This window comes from Cynocephalus volans, chromosome 8 (genome assembly GCF_027409185.1).
Source record: "Cynocephalus volans isolate mCynVol1 chromosome 8, mCynVol1.pri, whole genome shotgun sequence".
NCBI classification, from domain to species: domain Eukaryota; kingdom Metazoa; phylum Chordata; class Mammalia; order Dermoptera; family Cynocephalidae; genus Cynocephalus; species Cynocephalus volans.
Genome location: NC_084467.1, coordinates 105,960,571 through 105,983,193, shown reverse-complemented (window position 1 = coordinate 105,983,193; position 22,623 = coordinate 105,960,571). Strand labels below are relative to the sequence as shown.

At 42.6% G+C, this 22,623-nt stretch overlaps 2 protein-coding genes across 2 annotated transcripts; one reads left to right on the top strand and one right to left on the bottom strand.

Annotated features, from left to right (window-relative positions):
• Positions 1-1,234: 1,234 nt before the first annotated feature.
• On the top strand, positions 1,235-19,944 carry LOC134384249 (disintegrin and metalloproteinase domain-containing protein 30-like). The gene is made up of 9 exons (XM_063105821.1): positions 1,235-3,579; positions 3,758-4,041; positions 8,143-8,298; positions 8,714-8,902; positions 9,851-9,964; positions 10,462-10,487; positions 16,614-16,792; positions 19,269-19,424; positions 19,737-19,944. The coding sequence occupies exons 1-9, from the start codon at positions 1,235-1,237 to the stop codon at positions 19,942-19,944; spliced, it is 3,657 nt and encodes a 1,218-aa protein (XP_062961891.1).
• Positions 19,945-20,021: 77 nt separating this feature from the next.
• On the bottom strand, positions 20,022-22,370 carry LOC134384248 (disintegrin and metalloproteinase domain-containing protein 30-like). The gene has a single exon (XM_063105820.1). It carries the CDS (start codon positions 22,368-22,370, stop codon positions 20,022-20,024), a length of 2,349 nt encoding a protein of 782 aa, XP_062961890.1.
• Between the last annotated feature and the right edge of the window lie 253 nt (positions 22,371-22,623).

The window sequence follows — 22,623 nt, the reverse complement described above, 5'->3', positions numbered from 1 at the left end:
TGCAAAAAAGGTCATTGTAAAGATTTAGTGGGTCGATTCATGCAAAGAGCTTAGAACGGTGCATTGCACGCAATAAGCCTTCCCAAAATACTGTTTACTATCAGCCCCAGTGCCACGATATCTGCCCACAGACAACATCGCTGGTCCGGACTGTGACAAGAGCTTCTCAACCAGTGTCCCTGGCCCCAGCCTGGTCCTTTTCAACCTTTCCCTGTAAAACAGCCAGATCGAATTTCCTAAGAGCATACTTGGAAATGTTCCTCCTCTGTCGGATCCCCTGCGGCTCATCTCCTGCCCCTGTGATGGACGCTCTGCACCGACGACGAGCCCCTCCGCTGTCTAAGCTGGGGTCTTCTCCCTGTGCGTCTCAGCCTCATCACTCGCACCGCAAACGTAGCCACCTTCTTGCCTTTCTCTGAGAGCTCCTGGCTTTGCTCTTTCGACAGCTACTTTTTTCTTCCCAGATTCTCCCAGCGCTGCACGGGACGCAGAAAGTCACGCTGATCCTCGTCACGCAGGGACACGCCGCAGGAAGAACCAGCGCGCAGAACGAGCTCAGAATCTTTCTGTCGCCTGGATGCAGCGCAGGAGCCGCGGGAGCTTCGCTAAGAGGCGCGGGCTGCTGAAGCCAGAGGGGCTGCGCGGGCGGCCCGCGGTGGGCCGCAGGGTCTACACCGACACTCAGGCTTGTCTCGAGCACGCGGGTGCCGGTGCTCCTTCCTTTTGCCGCAAGCCACCCCCGCGGAAAACTGGGAACGGTGCAACAACGATGTGAGGCACAGTGGCCCCTAAAACACCCCATGTCAGCCTGTGTCCCAGCGCCTGCAGAGACAGACCGAGTGGCGCAGGAGGGCGTGAGCCTTCGTCAAGTTCTCGGTCGTTCCTGCGGTTGCTCTGTTCCGGCTCCGTTTCCGACGCTGCTCTCCGCCCCTCTCCATCCCACGTGCCAGCAGCTCCTGTTTTCTCTTTCATTCTCGCCCACCTTTCCCTGTTTCTTCCACGTGCGCCCAACGGCACCGCCCAGAAGACGAACTCGGTGCGTTGGGCCGGCCGCGCGCTCCCTGGAGAGTCGGCGGGACGCAGCCTGGGCGGCCGGGCGGCCCCACGCCCTGCTCGTGGGGCTCCGCACTGTGCGCTCCGGCGCCTCTGGCGGCCGTCCCTGGAGCTCTGTCTGACTCGCGACGCCCCTGCCGCTGGGACTGAGTAGGGAACAGACACTGAGGAGGAACAGACCATGGGGGCGGCGCGGATCTCACCCTCCCGAGGCCGCTCGCTCCTCGCGCTAGTTATGGCGGTGCTCCTTGTCGAGTCTCTTGGCGAGGATTCCCTTTTTCACCCTGAGTGGGGCTTTGACTCGTACGAAATCACCATCCCCAGGAAGCTGAGCTTCCGGGCAGGAGAGCCGGGTGTGGTCAGTCCCGTGTCCTACCTCCTGCACTTAAAAGGCAAGAAGCATGTCCTCCACCTGTGGCCCAAGAGGTTTCTGTTGCCCCGGCATCTGCGTGTTTTCTCCTTCACAGAACACGGGGAACTGCTGGAGGATCACCCTTATATACCCAGGGACTGCAACTACATGGGCTCGCTGGAAGGGTCTCAGGACTCTGGAGCTACTGTGAGTACGTGCATGGGGGGTCTGCGAGGCATACTGAACATTGATGGCGAGCATTACCAAATGGAGCCCCTCAAGGCCTCCTCCAGTTTTGAACATGTCGTCTATCTCCTGAAGAAAGAGCAGTTTAGCAATCAGACCTGTGGCTTAACTGATGATGAAATAGAACGGCAGATGGCCCAGCATGAGAATACGGCTAGGGTGAGGGACTATTCTGGATCCTATATGCACCCAAAGTACATTGAACTGGCTCTGATCTTTGATCACAGTACATATATGTACAGGAAGTTCAATCTTACTCGAGTCATAAATGATGCCATTCTTTTGACGGGGATTATGGACTCCTACTATCAAGATGTCCAGTTGAGGATACATCTAAAAGCTCTTGAGGTATGGACAGATTATAACAGAATTTTTGTTGGATTTCCTACGTTAGCTGAAGTTTTAGGCAGATTTGTACTGTACAGAAGAAGTGTGTTCAATGCTCGGCTTCCAGCAGATTGGGCTCATTTGTATGTTCAGAGAAGATATACGGATGCCCTTGCATGGTCCTTTGGAAGAGTGTGTTCTATGGACCATGTCGGATCAGCAAGCAGTATTTTAGATGCAAATATCCTTGGACCTGCCACTTGGACTTCTCATGAAGTGGGCCATGCTTTGGGAATGGCACATGATGAAGAATATTGCCAATGTAAGGGTAGGAAGAGTTGCATCATGGGCACAGGACGTACTGGGTTTAGTAACTGTAGTTATGCCGCTTATTTTAGATACACGTCTTTGTCAGCCAAATGTTTAAATAATATCCCAGGACTAGGTTATGTGGTGAAGAGATGTGGGAACAAAATTGTGGAAGATGATGAGCAATGTGACTGTGGCTCAAAAGAAGACTGTCAAAAAGACCGATGTTGCCAACCCAATTGTAGGCTGAGGCAAGGTGTCAACTGCAGCTTTGGACTTTGCTGTCATCGCTGTCAATTTCGCCCCTCTGGATATGTGTGTAGGCAGGAAGAAAATGAATGTGACCTTGCAGAGTACTGTAGTGGGAATTCAAGTTACTGCCCAAATGACTTGTATAAGCAGGATGGAACCCCTTGCAAGTACAAAGGCCTTTGTTTCCGAAAGGGGTGTCGATCCAGATTTATGCAGTGCCAAAGCATTTTTGGGCCTCATGCCAGGGAGGCTCCTAATCTGTGCTATGAGGCAGTTAATTCAATAGGTGATCAATACGGCAACTGTAAGATTAATGGAATTGCTAACTTTACACAGTGTACCGGGGAGAATTCAGTGTGTGGCAGGCTACAGTGTATAAATGTCAAAACCATTCCTGATTTGCCAGACCATACTACTATAATTTCTACTCACTTGCATGCAGAAAATGTCATGTGTTGGGGCACAGGGTATCATATATCCATGGAACCCATGGGGATACCTGACATTGGTGTGATAAATGATGGCACATCCTGTGGCGAGAACCGGGTATGTTTTAACAGAACTTGTGTCGATATCTCAGTCCTGAAGTTTGACTGTCTGTCTAAGAAGTGCAATGGCCGAGGTGTTTGCAACAACAGAAAAAGCTGCCACTGCACGTATGGCTGGGCCCCTCCATTCTGTGAGGAGGTAGGGTTTGGAGGGAGCATTGACAGTGGGCCTCCAGGACCACTGAAAGTGGAGGCGCCACCATCAGTTCAGATTGTGTCCTTTATGCTACTGCGCCTCATTTTGTTAGTTGCCTCAGTGATTTTTGTGTTTTTCAGGCAAATGATAGTAAAGTGGTTAAATCTCAATCAGAAAAAAACACCACCAGGTAACACTGAACGTGAACCATCTAAAGCAAAGACTGGAGCTGAAATGTCCAAAGTGAACACTGAAGAGGAAGAACCTATAAAACCCCCTGAAGATAAACAATCCAAAGCAAAGAGTGTCAAGAAACCGAAAAAGCATCCAGGCAACCCCCAGTCATTCAGTAACACGTGATCGTTTATTGGACAAGCTAATCACTTATCCAAATGGCTCTGCATTCTTTTCTCGATACTTTTTTTACTTAAATTTTCTCACAAGTTTTGATCAGCAAATAAATATTCTTCTTCTGGACACACATCAGTGCATTTTATCTTCCTACCGTTCACTTGCTCCTCGCTTGTGATCAAGGTTGGAATACCCTGAGAAGAACGGCGCGACGGCTTCTCTGGACACTGAAGCTCTGAATGTGGCCTCCGTAGGGTTGCGGTGGGTTTCAGAGCACAAGCGTACTTCAGCAAGCTTGTGGAGAGATGCGTATAAGCTTTCAATTTTATTTTTCCACAACTTTTTGAAGTACCCTCGTAGAGCCCTGTCTCTCACAACCCCAGAGAGCAAAGTGACCGTCCGCCTCTTCCCCCTCCTGCCCCAACTGGATCGACACGAATGTCCGCACCTGCACCCTAGGCCGAAGGGTACATGCTGACAACACGCACTACAAGGGGTGTCCCTTCCATGAGCACTTCCCTCTTATGGTCACTCCGTGGGTCACTCCAGCTCTGTAGCCATGTGGGGTGTTTTGACTCAGTGTTTGGGGTGGCCTCAGATGGGTCAATGACACCTACGTATGGTAACTCCTGCATTGCACCAGCGTCCACAGGTAAATGACAAGTCCTGACAGTGTCTAGGGCAAAGCTGCTAGCAAAATTCTGTGTTTGGGGTTTCTGCTTGCAGGGACAGGTCTTTCGGGGGTGTTTGCTGAGGGACACCTGGGCCACACTCCTAAGCAGAAGAGAGGAGACTGAGGAACCCCTTTCACTCCCAAGGACCCCCACGGCTCTGCCCCCAAATCTTTGCTCCTCTCTGCACAGCGCGTTGGGGGTGAGGAGAGGAGAACCGAGTGGCGCCTTAGGGAGAGTCAGTGTCCACTTCTAATGTCCGGGGAGGGTCTCTTCCACCTGTGCCCACCCAGGCTTTTCCATCTGGTTCCAGGCTGGGCCTTCCTGATGTTCTCTCCTCTCACCCCAGGACTTCTGTCTGTCCCCAAGCAACGTGCAGGCCCCCTGTGCCCCACCCCAGTCTCCTGCTTCTTAGCCACGTAGTTCTTCTGATTAAAGAAGAAGCCTCACAGTGGAAGTTGGTCCCCTGACTGTTTGGGGACTGTTTTTACTCAAAGCAGAAAATCAAGACAACGCAGATTTTGTGATGATCATAATTGCAAACATTGGTCGGGTGTAGCCATCACCAGAAAACGTCCTAAAAATTCCAGGGCGTTGAGTCACGCCTTCAGGAGCGGTGAGGACGGTTAACATCTACGGAGAGTGCACCGTGTGCCAGGCAGCGTTCTCAGAACTTCACGTGCATTAACGTGCATGTCACTGAAAATAAGTCTGTGAGGCAGGTGCTGTTGTGTTCTCATTTTTCCACAAGAGAAACTGAGGCACAGCAAGGTTAAATAACTGCTGATGTTTGCACAGCTAATAAAAATGACACTATTTAAGGAAACATATAAAAATTAGAAAATTGAATCTAGATAGGAGAATTTTAGTATAAGAATATTTTTACACTAAGGAACATTATAGTTTATTACAATGTATTTAAGATCAAATACTATTATTATATAAATAAATATTGAAAAATATTTGGTAATTTTTACAACTTTTGATCAAGGATCTTTTGTAAAATAATAAAACCAAACAACTCCCTAATAATAATAATGACTATTTACTATAAATCCTTAAAAAAGCAATAAAAATGAATCAAGAAAATGGCAAAGTCACTATAAAATTTTAACTACTTTATGTTATTTTAGAACTTTAGTTAATGCATAATAAAATATAAATATTGCTACAAAATAGAAAAATTCATTATTTTAACATTTATTAAATTAATAAAGACATTTAGAAAATCTAAGAAGTTCTATACTAAAACTATTGAAACTGATAAAATAATTTAATAAGGAGATTTTGAAAAAGGAAGCATAATAAATTAGCAGCCACCCAATATACTGCTAGTACCCAGTAACAAACAAAAATGAAGAATACTTTCATTAATAAAAGCTATAAAATATTAACCTATTATAATAAATTTAGTACGAAATATACAAGACACATGAAGAAAATATAAGCTAGTTAATATATGACCTGAAACACTATTTGATTAAATGCAAGAGAAGTCACATTCCTGATGGGAACACGTGATATTAATTAAACATCAACCCTTTAAAAGCTATATGTACAAACAATACAATTCTGAACAGAATTTCTTTTTGGATCGGTATTACTTTTCGAATTAATATGGAAACATAAATGTGTAATTATTATGAAGAAATAATAATACCTTAAGAAAACATTGAAAAGAATACTAAGGAAGAATGTGCCATATTGGACTTTTAAAATGGACATTGAATTAACCACAATAGTGTGTAATTGGCAGAACAGTATAAAATAGATCATTACAAAAGAATAAAAGTTCCAGAAACAAATTCAAATATATAGGGGAACCAAAAATACGATAAATTTGGCATTTTAACTCTGTGGGGAATGGGATGGATTACATAATAAATGAAATCATGATAATTAGATACCTTTTTGTAAAAAAGTTAAGTTAAATCCCTTCCAAATAGACTCATTACCCTAATTTTTCAGAACAGCAAAGTTCAAAGATTCTAAAAGTTTCCATGTTAAAAGAAAAGTTACCTGCCATGGAAAAAGAATTAAATCATCTGACTTTTCACCAACCATGCTCAATGTTCGAAACCAATGAAGGCTTTAAATACATTTAAAGTTCTGACAGACAATAATGTTCAGTCAGGCGTTCTCAGCCGAAACATGTTTGGAAACCTTAACCTCCCAGAGCCCTCCTTTTCACAATTTCATTTACCTATGTGAATAAGAATACTAATGAATCTGTGGCCTTTGCTTTTACCCTGGGCATGCCCAAGTGACTCCACTTATCACCGAGGGTATCTGCTTGATCGACCTGTGGAAGTTAAAACGTCTCATCTCTGCGGAGGGAATCTGCTGCCTCACCCTTTGACAAGCCTTTTTTCTCATGGCACTGGGTTTAGAGACAGACTTGCATTGTTCAAGTCCATCGGATTTTGTCCCTGCCCAGGCAAGGGCTAGTGGTTACTCCCCATTACAATGAAGTCTTAGTGCACTGAGGGACAATTTCATTATGAAGCCACACAACTGTCTATCCTCTGGGACCACCGACTGCTGGCCTCCATGGCACAGCTCTAGACCACAGGCTCTGCCCTTAGCTCATCACCTCACGTGAGCTCAGCATTAGTGTGAGGCCAGGGCCATGTAGATACGTGAAGTTTTCCGCTTTTGGAAGGAGGGCTGTAAGCAATGTGAGTGATACATTCTGGCCCTTGATAGGAAATAAATGAATCCCTTCAAACTGTTTCTGCTTTTTGTTGTCCTGAAATTTCTGCCACAGTGTGGGAGTCATTCCTAATTTGAGAGAGACTTTGGAAATAGGTCTCAGGTAAGAACAAATGTTTTTTCAGATATTCAAGTACTTTAAAAGTTTTAAAAAAACAGTGTGACCTCATTTTGTAATAACAGACTAATAATTTTTTGATATGTTGTTTACACATATTAAAGATTTCAGACACTATTATAAGAGCAATGAAAACTCCTCGATGCTTTAAGTTGGTATGCAGCATGATCAGACTTGCATTTTTGAAAGATCTCTCCTTCACTAGTGAGGCAATGAAGGTCATAGGTCACAGTGACTTAGGTTAAGGTGTTGGAAATAGGGGAGGAATCAAGGGAACATGAAGAGGTAGGATTCACAGGACTTTCTGATGAAAAATAAATAGGGAGAATGAAAGAGAAGAAAGAGCCAAGAGTATCTCCAAGTTTCCAACTAGAACTGGGTAGATTGAAAAGCCATTTTGTGGAATAGGCACACTGGAAAAGGAAGAGTTTTAGGGAAATAGAAAAAACTATTAGTTCACTTTTGAACACATTCGGAACATTAAGAGGAGAGTGATTTTAGATGATATTAGGGACACAGACTTGGGTTTCCCTCTACCAGAATCACAGCATTCCTTCTTAGTGACCCTAGAATAGCATGAGCATAAGGCACATCTGGGAAATAATCCATTTGAAAGTATAAAAAGGAATTTGGGGGAAGTAGGATGCCAGATAAAATAAAGGATGTGCAGAATGTTTCAGACATACTTATGCTATAAAGGTATTTCTTGTTTATCTGAAATTCAAATTAAACTGGGCATCTTCTGTTTTTATTTGCTAAGTCTGGCACACTATCTGGAGGAGATCTCCATATTCCTGTGTCCCACTTCTTATTTTCTGTCCTGTAGCTGTCTCTGTCCTGGAGGGCTCAGGGGCAGGGCACTGTGGTTGTCTGGAACAGCTAGTTGCTTTGCTGAAGGCTGGACCGTGCCCCTAAAGTAGGATCCGGCAAAAGGGAAGTTGCCTCTAAATCTCCATCGTGGATTTTGAAGACTCATCATCAGCTTTCCTCTCCTGGGTGAAAGAGAAAGCTCTTCCCCAAGTGAGAGACATTTTCCCTTTGTTCTCTTCTGCCCCACCCTGTGACAGGTCTCTTGTGTCATCTGGATGATGCATGCATCAGCAATCCTTGCCACAAGGGGGCACTGTGTGATACCAACCCCCTGAATGGACAGTATATTTGCACCTGCCCCCAGGGATACAAAGGGGCTGACTGCACAGAAGATGTGGATGAGTGTGCCTTGGGTGAGTACCCAGAGCCTTTCCTGCTCCTTGGCGTGTCTGTCTAGCTCAGCAAGTGTTTAAACTGGAGCACACTTTACTCTACAAGCATGTTACATCCAAACCTCAGATTTCTCCTGTTACATGCCCATTGTTTACAACTGACGTTTGCAGTGTAACTGTGTGTTCCATTCCGGGAATTAAATATGTGGGAGGTCTGTATTTGATTCGCAATATAAAGCCCTACCTCAGTGACAGTTTGGGCAAAAGAAGAGCAGAGATGCAGAAGAGTTGAGATTACCTTAGTCATAAAAATTGAGAGTGAGATGATAAAAGGCCCGGCCCTGATGTGTAACAATCATACCTTCATGTGTAGTCCACATTTGTAAAAACTCTGTCTAGTGCTTTGATTCCAGTAATTGGCGCTTGTGTCTTCCAGCCAATAGCAATCCTTGTGAGCATGCAGGAAAATGTGTGAATACAGATGGCGCCTTCCACTGCGAGTGTCTGAAGGGCTATACAGGGCCTCGTTGCGAAATGGACATCAACGAGTGCCATTCAGACCCCTGCCAGAACGATGCCACCTGTCTGGATAAGATTGGAGGCTTCACGTGTCTGTGCATGCCAGGTAACTGGGCCAATCAGTGCCTGGGGTCTAGAGAGGAGGGCTGAGCTGCAGTTCTCTCAGTGGAGCAGTCAGGGTACATAGCAATACCGTGAGCTCTGTCAGCTCACTTCCCCACACTGGGGACTGTGGGGACTGTGGGGTGTCAGGGGTCCCAAGCAAGCCTCTTACTTACAGAGTAAGGGGATGCTGGGATTCTTAGAAATATGCAATCCAAATTAAACAAGCTCATTACATCAAAATCCACATACGTGTAATAGAAAACTTCAGAAGCAATTTACTGTAAGAATCCTTTAAATGAGAAGCTTTCCTGGTCCCCTCATATATTACAAATACCATACCATTCCATTTATAGGAAGAAATTTTACCCACAATTATAAGGGAGTTGCCATTTATCCAAAATGAGGCACATGTATTCTGGGGCTCTTCTGCAGAATGTATGTCTTGAACCACAGAGGACACAGCCAAATCCAGCTTGCAGCGACAGATGATTAAGACAACTGGCTGCTCTGCCTGATTAAGAGTGCCAGCTGCTCTAGCCCTGAAATACCTTCCTGACCTAGACCTGCACACTGAGAGCAACAGCAGCTCCAACTTAGCTGGTCATTAGGAATGCAGAGTGCAAATATGGGGCCTCCCACTGTCCAGGAAGTATGGGTTGGTCGCAGAAATGTGGAACAGTCATTGTGAGCATGCTGGGTCTTCTTACCAGTGTCTTTGGAGATGACACTTCCCCTCCTTCCCCTCTTCACAGTGACATGCGTATCTGACAGCACCCCCTATCCAGATGATGCTTAGAGTGACTGTGTCCCATCATGGCAGCATCTTTTTTCTCTTTGCAGAAATGTTCATGCTTATAGAACATGCGGCCATCTTTGTAAATTTGTGGTTTCTTGGCTGGAATACGCCTTTCTCTCTTTCTAAGGCATTTGTGTGGTCCATTTTGTTCAGGTTTCAAAGGTGTGCATTGTGAACTGGAGATAAACGAATGTCAGAGCAACCCTTGTGTGAACAATGGACAATGTGTGGATAAAGTGAATTGCTTCCAGTGTCTGTGTCCACCTGGTAAGTGCCACCAGCTGCCCCTGTTTTCTTTTAGAGCACGAAGCCGACTGACCACATGGAGGGAGGAGGGAGAGAATGTGTGTGGGCTGTGCATGAGGAAATAATTAAAGTGAGTACTTGGTGATAGGAGTGTGTGTGTACAGAAATGGGGAATTTGTTTTAGCTAGTGTATGTTCTAAATCCTCTGTGGCCAGAAATCCAAGTCTCTTCTTGAATGGCCCATGACCCCTCTGTCTGTGTATATATTTGAGAATGCTCATACCTCACAGAAGCCTTAGTTGTAGGCTATTTAGGACTTTATTTTTTTCCCCATGGGTCATATTCTTGAAGGCCTCTGTGATTTATTATTTTTAGACATTTCATCCTGTGAGTCCAGAAACAGACAACACATGTCAATTTTTCCAAGATCCTCTTTCTCTCTTTTCCCCCGCAAGCTATTGTTGAAGACATGCCAAAGTGTCTGCCATAGACTGCAGCCTCTGCCCTTGTTTCTTAAGGGGGAAGTTCCCCGTTGCCTCTGAAGGTAGCGTTACTTGTTTGAGGGCTCCCTCTATAACATTTCAGTCCTCCTTGCTGCATCTAGAAGTGAAATCTGTGCTGTGAAGAAACAGTGATGGAGACACAGCACAAGTGCCTCTGATGCCTTCAGCTTCATCCAGTTATTTCAGTTGCTTGTTGGGAGAAATAATCCTGTTTGCTGACCCATGGATATAAGACCAGGACAGCTACATGTGTGAGTGTCCTCCGGGCTTCAGTGGTATGGACTGTGAGGAGGACATCGATGACTGCCTTGCCAGTGAGTATGCCAGCAGCTCTTATACCCCTGAGCGAGAGGAAAGCACATGGGGAGCAGAGGGAGCCTAGAGGAGGCTGCTGCCTCTCACGCTGACACTGGCCACACCAGTCATGTATTGAGTATGTTTAACAGTAGTGTTTCTCAGTCTTCCTTTTGAAGCTAGTGTCTTTAGGAGTTGAGGCAATGGAATCTCTTATAAGCATTCCCCTTAATTTTTGAACATTGACTAATTGGGGACAATGCTATGGTAGCTTTTTTTAATACAGGTTTTTCGAAGAACAATTAATATGCAATAAACTGCAAGTGTTTAACATAAAAATGTGATGTTTTGACATACCCTTGTGAAAGAGTCACTGAAGATAATGAACACAAATCCTCATATCCTAAAAATATCCTCATCTCTTTTGTAATAACATCTTGTCTCCCACCACCCAGTTCCCAGGCAACCATAGATCTATCTATTCTATCATTATGCATTGTCTTTTTTTTATAGCTTCATATAAATAGAATCATACAATAAATACTTTTTGTGTGTGTCTGACCTGATTCATTTAAAAAAAATTGATTATACATATTCACGGGGAAAGAACTGTGCTCAAGACGTGGTGAGCAAATCAATGCTATCAGCATGCTCACCACCTCAAATTGCAGTTAGTCCCCATGTCCCCCACTCAACCTCTCCTCAGTGCCCCTCTTCCTCCCCACCCCACCCCTGCCCTGCAACCCTAGGTCTGTTCTCTTCCTCTGCAAGTTCAACCTGCCACTATGGTCTTTCTTTCCTTCCTTCATTCTCTCTTAGCTCCCACTTATGAGTGAGGACATGCAGTATTTTTCCCTCTGTACCAGGCTTATGACACTTAACATAATTTTCTTCAAACTCATCCACATTGCTGCAAATGGCATAATTTCATCCTTTTTTATGGCTGAGTAGTATTCCATTGTGTGTATATATACCACATTCTTCTTATCCAGTCATCTGTCAATGGACAGTTAGATTGGTTCCATATCTTGGCTATTGTAAGTAGAGCTATGATGAACATGGGAGTGCAGGTATCCCTTCAACATGATGATTTCCATTCATTTGGGTATATACCCAGTAGTGGGATTGCTGGATTGTATGGTAGATCTATCTGTAATTGTTTGAGAAACCTCCATAGTGTTGTACATAGTGGATGTACTAATTTACAGCCACTGACAGTGTAAAAGAGTTCCCTTTTCTCCATATCCTTGCCAGCATTTGTTATTCTTAATCTTTTTGATAGTAGCCAGTCTGACTGGGGTGAGATAATTTCTCAATGTAGTTTTGATTTGCATTTCTCTGATGATTACTGATGTTGAGCATTTTTTGATGTGTCTGTTGGCCATTTGTATATCTTCCTTTGAAAAATGTCTGTTTAGATCCTTTGCCTATTTTTTGATTGGCGTATTTGTTTTTCTTACTATGTAGATGTTTGAGTTACTTGTATATTCTGGAAATTAATCCTTGTCAGATGTATAGTTTGCAAATGTTTTCTCCCATTTTGTAGGTTGTATTTTCACTCTTGATTATTTCCTTTTCTGTTCAGAAGTTTTTTTTTTTTGATATAATCCCATTATTTATTTGTCTTTTGTTGTTTGTGCTTTTGAGGTCTTGTTCATAAAGTCTTTGCCTAGTCCTATTTCTTGAAGTGCTTCCTCTTTGTTTTCCTTTAGTAGTTTTATGGTTTCAGGACTTCTATTTAAGTCCTTAATCCATTTTGAGTTATTTTTGGTATATGGTGAGAGGTACAGATCCAGTTTCATTTTTCTGCATATGGATGTCCAGTTTTCCCAGAACCATTTATTGAAGAGGCAGTCTTTTCCCCAATGTATGTTCTTTCTGCCTCTGTCCAAGATCAGTTGGCTGTAAGTATGTGGGTTGATTCCCGGGTTTTCTATTCTGTTCCATTGACCAAGTTTTTATGCCAGTACTATGCTGTTTTGGTTACAATAGCTTTGTAATACAATTTGAATTGAAGTAGTGTTATGCCTCTGGCTTTAATTATTTATTTATTTTGCTTAGGATTGCTTTTGCTAATCAGGGTCTTTTGTTGTTCCATATGAATGTTTGGATTGCTTTTTCTGTTTCCATGAAGAATGTTATTGGTATTTAGATGGGGATTCCATTGAATCTGTAGACTGCTTTGGGTCGAATGGACATTTTCACATTGTTAATTCTCCCCATCCAAGAGCATGGTATGTCTTTCCACCTTTTTGTATCCTGTTTAATTTATTGCAGTAGTGTTTTGTAATTCCCATCATAGAGATCTTTTACCTCCTTGGTTAAATTGATACCTAGGTATTTTATTTTTTTGGTGACTGTTGTAAATGGGCTTGCTTTCTTGATTTCATTTGTTGCTAGTTTGTTATTGGAATATCAAAATGTTCTTGATTTTGGGGTGTTGATTTTGTATCCTGAAACATTACTGAAATTGTTAATCAGCTGAAGAGTTTCTGGTAGAGTCTATAGATTTTTCTATATATAAGATCATGTCATCAGCAAACAAGTCATCAGTGTGACTTCATCCTCTCCAATCTGGATGTCCTTTATTTCTTTCTCTTGCCTAATTGCTCTGGCTAGTAATTCCAATACTATATTAAATAGGAGTGGTGAGTGTAGGCATCCTTGTCTTGTCCCTGTTCTTAATCAGGATGATGTTGGCAATTGGTTTGTCATAAATGACTTTTATTGAATTAAGGTAATTTCCTTCTGTACCTAATTTGCTGAGAGTCTTAAGAAGTGATGTTGAATTTTGTCGAATACCTTTTCTGCGTCAATTGAGATAATCATATGGTTTTTGTCCTTGGTTTTGTTGATGTGGTGTATCATATTTATTGACCTGCTTATGTTGAACCAACCTTGCATACCTAGGATGAATCCCACTTGATCATGGTGTATAATTTTTTTGATGAGTTGCTGTAATCTGATTGCTAGTATTTTGTTGAGGATTTTTGCATCTATGTTCATCAAAGATATTGGCTTGTAGGTTTCTATTTTTGTTGTATCTTTATCTGGTTTAGGTATCAGGGTGATGCTGGCCTCATAGAAAGAGTTTGGGAGAATGGCTTCTGTTTCAAGTTTTTGGAAAAGTTTGAAGAGAAGTGGTATTAATTCTCCTTTAAAGGTTTGATAGAATTCAGCAGATAATCCATCCGGTCCTGGGCTTTTCTTTGTTGGAAAATATTTTACTACTGCTTCAATCTCATTGCTTGTTATTTGTATATTCAGGTTTTCTATGTCTTCTTGGTTCAGTCTTGGTAGTTTGTATGTGTCCAGAAATTTATCCATTTCCTCCAGGTTTTCATATTTGTTGGTGCACAGTTGTTTATAATAATCTCTGATTCTTTGTATTTCTGTGGTATTTGTTGTAATGTCTCTCTTTTCATTTCTGTTTTTTGTTATTTGGATCTTCTCTCTTCTTTTTTAAATTTATTTTTGTTTGTTTGTTTGTTTGTTAACCTAGCTAATGGTTTGTCTATTTTATTTACCTTCTCAAAAAAACTACTTTTTGTTTCATTGATCTTTTGTATTGTTTTTTAGGTCTCTATTTCATTTAGTTCTGCCCTGATCTTGATTATGTCTTTCAATCTACCACTTTTGGGATTGGACTGTTGTTGTTTTTCTAGTTCTTTGAAGTGTAGTGTTAGGTAATTTATTTGAAATCTTTCCATTCTTTTGATATAAGCATTTATTGCAATAAACTTCCGTCTTAGTACTGCTTTTGCAGTATCCCAAAGGTTTTGGTATGATGCATCTTTATTTTCATTAGTTTCAAGAAATTTTTGATTTCCTGTTTAATTTCTTCTTGGACCCATAGCTCATTCAGGAGTCTGCTGTTCAGTTTCCATGCACTTCAGTAGTTTCCAGAATTTAACTTGTTATTGATTTCCAGTTTTAATCCATTGTGGTCTGAAAAGATACTTGGGATGATTTCAATTTTTTAAAATTTGCTAAGACTTGATATGTGACCTAGTATGTGGTCTATCCTGGAGAATGTTCCATGTGCTGATGAAAAGAATGTGTATTCTCTAGTTGTTGGATGAAATGTTTTGCCAATGTCTGTCAATTCAAATTGGTCTCAAGTGAAGTTTAAATCCTGTGTTTCTTTGTTGATTTGTTGCCTAAAAGATCTCTCTAATACTGAGAGGGGTGTTCAGGTCACCCACTATTACTGTATTTGGGCCTATCTCTTTTTTTAGTTCTTAGAGTGTTTGCTTTACATATCTAGGTGCTCCACTGTTGGGAGCATATATGTTTATGATTGTTATGTCTTCTAACTGGATAGACCCCTTTATCATTATATAATGGCCTTTTTAAATCTCTTTTTATGGTTTTTGGTTTGAAGTCTATTTTATCTTATATAAGAATAGCTATCCCTGCTCATTTTGGTTTCCATTTGCATGGTATATCTTTTGCCATCCCTTCGCTTTTAGTCTCTGTTGTCTTTATGGTGAGGTGGGTCTCTTGAAGACAGCATATGGTTGGGTCTAGCTTTTTAATCCAATCAGTTAGTTTGTGTCTTTTGAATGGGGAGTTTAATCCATTTACATTTACGGTTGTTATTGATAAGTATTGCTTTACTCCTGTCATTATATTGCTTTTTGTTTAGATGTTTTAGACATCATTTGTGCCTTTCTTTCCCTTTTATTTTTCATCTTCAATGTTCGTTAGATTATTGAGGAGACATGATTTAGCTTCTTTCTCTTTCTCATTTGCATTTTGGTTTTAATGGTGGGTTTTGCTCTTTCTTGTGAATCTATGAGATTGATTATCATTTTTCAGATTCCAGATGCAGGACTCCTTTGATTATTTCTTACAGGGATGGTCATGTTGTAGTGAACTCCCATAATTTTTGTTTGTCAGGGAAATACACTATTTCTACTTCATTTCTGAAGGATAACTGTGCTGGGTATAGGATCCTTCACTGGCATTTTTTTTTTCTTTTTCTTTTTAGTCTTTTGAATATATCATCCCATTTTCTTCTGGCCTATAAGTTTTCAGTTGAGAAGTCTGATGTTAGTCTGATGAGGGCTCCCTTATAGGTGACTTGGTGCTTTTCTCTTGCTGCCTTTAGAATTCTCTCTTTGTCTTTGAGTTTCCAGTTTGACTATCATGTGTCTTAGAGAAGATCTTTTTGGATTGAACTTTTTAGGGATCTTTGGCCTTCCTGAATCTGAAGGTCTGCATCCCTTCCTATACCTCAGAAGTTTTCTGTTATTACTTCCTTGAATTAGTTTTCAATCCCTTTTCCTTTTTTCTCCTCTTCTGGAATACCCATGATTCAGATGTTTGTGTGCTTGAGGTTGTCTGCTAGCTCTCTTAAATTTTCTTCATTTTTTTAAATCCTTTTTTCCTTTTTCTTGTCTGCCTGGGTTATTTCAAAAAGACCATCTTTGAGTTCTGAGATTCCTTCTTCTGGTTGCTCTAGCTTGCTGCTCATGTTTTCTGTTCTGTTTTTTAGTTTGTTGAGTTATTCTTTCATTTCTAGGAGTTTGGTTACATTCTTTTTTAAGTTATTAATCTCTGTAAATTTCCTCCTTCATACCATAGATATTTTTTCTTGTTTCATTGTGTTCTCTAGTTGATTCTTCTCTTATTTCTTGGAGTTTTTTTAAAATCAGTATTTGGAATTCCCTTTCAAACATCTCAAGGGTTTCTTGCTTTATGGGGTTTGGTACTTGAGAATTACCATATTCCTTTGGTGATGTCATATCTTTTTGTTTATTTGTAGTTCTAGTATTTTTACTAGATGTTTGATCATCTGGTAGAACACCTAATTCTTCTATCACTCTGGAGAGGATTATGAGGGGGAAGACTTCCTCCTCTGTTTGTAGGGTCTGCTGGTGACTCTTATCAGTGCAGTTGACTATGTGGTGGGCTGCCTTGGCTCCTGTTCAGTCAGTGCACAGGTTCTGCACATTCACCTGGGCAGCCCCTGTGGTGGTTTGCTGGGGCCTGTGAACTCCTCCAGTGCTCAGGTGTGGGTGGAGCCTGTGGCTTCATTGGTCCCTGGGTGCGTCTTGGGTCCTGCATGTACTCACCTGAGTGGTGCATGTGATCAACAAATATTTTTAAATGAAACCTAAAATAGATGATGCTCAAGAGAACATAATTCTTTATGTAATATTTTATTCAATTTGGGGTTTTTTTTTTTTGGATAAAGCATTTAAGAATGGGACTAAATATAATATATAGGAAACAACAAAGGTAAAAATTTTGAGAAAGAAGTCTATGAAAATTTTCAAATTGCTCAGCAAAATGGGAAAAGCTATTGTATAATTATGTAAGATAAAACAGAAATCAGTAAAATTCAAAAATAAAATCAAGGGTGAGAATTCATAAGGCTGTATTTGTACAGTAATCACTAGCTAAAATAACATAATATTGAACACCTTAGTAACTTAATAATGTTGCAAAGTTTAAAAAATCATGTTGGGAAAACTGGATATCCACAAGCAAAAGAATAAAGCTGGACCTTTTACCTTACACCATATACAAAAGGTAACTCATAATGATCAAAGACCTGAGTGTAATACCTAAAACTACATAACTTTTAGAAGAATATATAGGGGAAAAGATTTGTGAATTGGATTTAACAATTAGATTTTTTGGATATGGCACTAAAAGCATAGGCAACAGAAGAAAAATAAATTGTACTACATTCAAATTAAAAACTTCTGTGCGTCAAAGCACAAAATCAACAGAATGAAAAGGCAACCTATAGAATGGGAGAAAATATTTTCAAATCATATATCTGAATAAGGGTTAATATCCAAAATATCTAAATATCTCCTACAATTGATCAAAAAATCAAACAACCCAATTAAACAATGGGCAAGGGGATTTGAATAGACATTTCTTCAAAGATATATGCAAAAGACCAATGAGTATATAAAAAGATACTCAAGATCAGCAATTATTAGGCAAGTGCAAATCAGAACCACAATGAGATACCACTTCATACCCATTAAAATGGTTATTATCTAAACACCAGAAAATTCTAGTGTTGGGGAGGATGCGGAGCAATTGGAACCCTTGTGCACTACTGTTGGGAATGTAAAAGGGTACCACCACTACGGAAAACAGTGTGGCAGTTTCGAAAAAAAATATGAAAATTAGAATTTCCACATGGTCTGGCAATTTCACTTCTGGATATATACCCAAAGGAATTGAGAGCAGAGCCATGAACAGATATTTGCACACCTATGTTCATAGCAGGGTTATTCATAATAGGCAAAAGATGGAAGCAACCCAAGGGACCAGCAACAAATGAAAGGCTAGACACAATGTGATACAGCACATACATACATTGAAATATAAAGCCTTACTTACAAAGGAAGAAAATTCTGACACATACTACGATATAGATGAACCCTGAAGACATTCTGATAAGTGAAATAAGCCAGCCACAAAAAGACAAATACTGTATGGTTCCACTTATATGAGATACCTGCAGCAGTCGAATTCACAGAAAGTACAATATTGGTTGCCAGGCATTGGGAGAGAAAAGAAAGGGAAATTGTTGTTTAATGGGTATAGAGTTTCAGTTTTGCGATATGAAAAAAGTTCTGGAGATGATTTGGGCAACAATGGGAATGTACAATGTACTTACTGCTGAAATAGAAACATAAAAATGATTAAGATGATAAATATGTACATTTCACCATGACAAATTTAGTTTTTAATTTCCCAATGTGTAAATAACCTTAAAGTTTTTTAATAAATCCTCCTCCAAATTCAATTTTCTAATTTTTATATGTTTCCTTAAATAGTGTCATTTTTATTAGCTGTGCAAACATCAGCAGTTATTTAACCTTGCTGTGCCTCAGTTTCTCTTGTGGAAAAATGAGAACACAACAGCACCTGCCTCACAGACTTATTTTCAGCGACATGCACGTTAATGCACGTGAAGTTCTGAGAACGCTGCCTGGCACACGGTGCACTCTCCGTAGATGTTAACCGGCCTCACCGCTCCTGAAGGCGTGACTCAACGCCCTGGAATTTTTAGGACGTTTTCTGGTGATGGCTACACCCGACCAATGTTTGCAATTATGATCATCACAAACTCTGCGTTGTCTTGATTTTCTGCTTTGAGTAAAAACAGTCCCCAAACAGTCAGGGGACCAACTTCCACTGTGAGGCTTCTTCTTTAATCAGAAGAACTACGTGGCTAAGAAGCAGGAGACTGGGGTGGGGCACAGGGGGCCTGCACGTTGCTTGGGGACAGACAGAAGTCCTGGGGTGAGAGGAGAGAACAGCAGGAAGGCCCAGCCTGGAGCCAGATGGAAAAGCCTGGGTGGGCACAGGTCTGGGGTGGAAGAGACCCTCCCCGGACATTAGAAGTGGACACTGACTCTCCCTAAGGCGCCACTCGGTTCTCCTCTCCTCACCCCCAACGCGCTGTGCAGAGAGGAGCAAAGATTTGGGGGCAGAGCCGTGGGGGTCCTTGGGAGTGAAAGGGGTTCCTCAGTCTCCTCTCTTCTGCTTAGGAGTGTGGCCGAGGTGTCCCTCAGCAAACACCCCCGAAAGACCTGTCCCTGCAAGCAGAAACCCCAAACACAGAATTTTGCTAGCAGCTTTGCCCTAGACACTGTCAGGACTTGTCATTACCTGTGGACGCTGGTGCAATGCAGGAGTTACCGTACGTAGGTGTCATTGACCCATCTGAGGCCACCCCAAACACTGAGTCAAAACACCCCACATGGCTACAGAGCTGGAGTGACCCACGGAGTGACCATAAGAGGGAAGTGCTCATGGAAGGGACACCCCTTGTAGTGCGTGTTGTCAGCATGTACCCTTCGGCCTAGGGTGCAGGTGCGGACATTCGTGTCGATCCAGTTGGGGCAGGAGGGTCGGTCACTTTGCTCTCTGGGGTTGTGAGAGACAGGGCTCTACGAGGGTACTTCAAAAAGTTGTGGAAAAATAAAATTGAAAGCTTATACGCATCTCTCCACAAGCTTGCTGAAGTACGCTTGTGCTCTGAAACCCACCGCAACCCTACGGAGGCCACATTCAGAGCTTCAGTGTCCAGAGAAGCCGTCGCGCCATTCTTCTAAGGGTATTCCAACCTTGATCACAAGCGAGGAGCAAGTGAACGGTAGGAAGATAAAATGCACTGATGTGTGTCCAGAAGAAGAATATTTATTTGCTGATCAAAACTTGTGAGAAAATTTAAGTAAAAAAAGTATCGAGAAAAGAATGCAGAGCCATTTGGATAAGTGATTAGCTTGTCCAATAAACGATCACGTGTTACTGAATGACTGGGCGTTGCCTGGATGCTTTTTCGGTTTCTTGACACTCTTTGCTTTGGATTGTTTATCTTCAGGGGGTTTTATAGGTTCTTCCTCTTCAGTGTTCACTTTGGACATTTCAGCTCCAGTCTTTGCTTTAGATGGTTCACGTTCAGTGTTACCTGGTGGTGTTTTTTTCTGATTGAGATTTAACCACTTTACTATCATTTGCCTGAAAAACACAAAAATCACTGAGGCAACTAACAAAATGAGGCGCAGTAGCATAAAGGACACAATCTGAACTGATGGTGGCGCCTCCACTTTCAGTGGTCCTGGAGGCCCACTGTCAACGCTCCCTCCAAACCCTACCTCCTCACAGAATGGAGGGGCCCAGCCATACGTGCAGTGGCAGCTTTTTCTGTTGTTGCAAACACCTCGGCCATTGCACTTCTTAGACAGACAGTCAAACTTCAGGACTGAGATATCGACACAAGTTCTGTTAAAACATACCCGGTTCTCGCCACAGGATGTGCCATCATTTATCACACCAATGTCAGGTATCCCCATAGGTTCCATGGATACATGATACCCTGTGCCCCAACACATGACATTTTCTGCATGCAAGTGAGTAGAAATTATAGTAGTATGGTCTGGCAAATCAGGAATGGTTTTGACATTTATACACTGTAGCCTGCCACACACTGAATTCTCCCCGGTACACTGTGTAAAGTTAGCAATTCCATTAATCTTACAGTTGCCGTATTGATCACCTATTGAATTAACTGCCTCATAGCACAGATTAGGAGCCTCCCTGGCATGAGGCCCAAAAATGCTTTGGCACTGCATAAATCTGGATCGACACCCCTTTCGGAAACAAAGGCCTTTGTACTTGCAAGGGGTTCCATCCTGCTTATACAAGTCATTTGGGCAGTAACTTGAATTCCCACTACAGTACTCTGCAAGGTCACATTCATTTTCTTCCTGCCTACACACATATCCAGAGGGGCGAAATTGACAGCGATGACAGCAAAGTCCAAAGCTGCAGTTGACACCTTGCCTCAGCCTACAGTTGGGTTGGCAACATCGGTCTTTTTGACAGTCTTCTTTTGAGCCACAGTCACATTGCTCATCATCTTCCACAATTTTGTTCCCACATCTCTTCACCACATAACCTAGTCCTGGGATATTATTTAAACATTTGGCTGACAAAGACGTGTATCTAAAATAAGCGGCATAACTACAGTTACTAAACCCAGTACGTCCTGTGCCCATGATGCAACTCTTCCTACCCTTACATTGGCAATATTCTTCATCATGTGCCATTCCCAAAGCATGGCCCACTTCATGAGAAGTCCAAGTGGCAGGTCCAAGGATATTTGCATCTAAAATACTGCTTGCTGATCCGACATGGTCCATAGAACACACTCTTCCAAAGGACCATGCAAGGGCATCCGTATATCTTCTCTGAACATACAAATGAGCCCAATCTGCTGGAAGCCGAGCATTGAACACACTTCTTCTGTACAGTACAAATCTGCCTAAAACTTCAGCTAACGTAGGAAATCCAACAAAAATTCTGTTATAATCTGTCCATACCTCAAGAGCTTTTAGATGTATCCTCAACTGGACATCTTGATAGTAGGAGTCCATAATCCCCGTCAAAAGAATGGCATCATTTATGACTCGAGTAAGATTGAACTTCCTGTACATATATGTACTGTGATCAAAGATCAGAGCCAGTTCAATGTACTTTGGGTGCATATAGGATCCAGAATAGTCCCTCACCCTAGCCGTATTCTCATGCTGGGCCATCTGCCGTTCTATTTCATCATCAGTTAAGCCACAGGTCTGATTGCTAAACTGCTCTTTCTTCAGGAGATAGATGACATGTTCAAAACTGGAGGAGGCCTTGAGGGGCTCCATTTGGTAATGCTCGCCATCAATGTTCAGTATGCCACGCAGACCCCCCATGCACGTACTCACAGTAGCTCCAGAGTCCTGAGACCCTTCCAGCGAGCCCATGTAGTTGCAGTCCCTGGGTATATAGGGGTGATCCTCCAGCAGTTCCCCGTGTTCTGTGAAGGAGAAAACACGCAGATGCCGGGGCAACAGAAACCTCTTGGGCCACAGGTGGAGGACATGCTTCTTGCCTTTTAAGTGCAGGAGGTAGGACACGGGACTGACCACACCCGGCTCTCCTGCCCGGAAGCTCAGCTTCCTGGGGATGGTGATTTCGTACGAGTCAAAGCCCCACTCAGGGTGAAAAAGGGAATCCTCGCCAAGAGACTCGACAAGGAGCACCGCCATAACTAGCGCGAGGAGCGAGCGGCCTCGGGAGGGTGAGATCCGCGCCGCCCCCATGGTCTGTTCCTCCTCAGTGTCTGTTCCCTACTCAGTCCCAGCGGCAGGGGCGTCGCGAGTCAGACAGAGCTCCAGGGACGGCCGCCAGAGGCGCCGGAGCGCACAGTGCGGAGCCCCACGAGCAGGGCGTGGGGCCGCCCGGCCGCCCAGGCTGCGTCCCGCCGACTCTCCAGGGGGCGCGCGGCCGGCCCAACGCACCGAGTTCGTCTTCTGGGCGGTGCCGTTGGGCGCACGTGGAAGAAACAGGGAAAGG

Bases quoted from the DNA above. Each gene is read 5' to 3' on its own strand.
- LOC134384249 (XM_063105821.1), top strand. From the start codon at position 1,235: ATGGGGGCGGCGCGGATCTCACCCTCCCGAGGCCGCTCGCTCCTCGCG. The intron at 8,903-9,850 runs GTAACTGGGCCA...CATTTTGTTCAG, and splicing joins CACGTGTCTGTGCATGCCAG to GTTTCAAAGGTGTGCATTGT. The intron at 16,793-19,268 runs GTGCGTCTTGGG...TCTTCTGCTTAG, and splicing joins GTGGCTTCATTGGTCCCTGG to GAGTGTGGCCGAGGTGTCCC.
- LOC134384248 (XM_063105820.1), bottom strand. From the start codon at position 22,370: ATGGGGGCGGCGCGGATCTCACCCTCCCGAGGCCGCTCGCTCCTCGCG.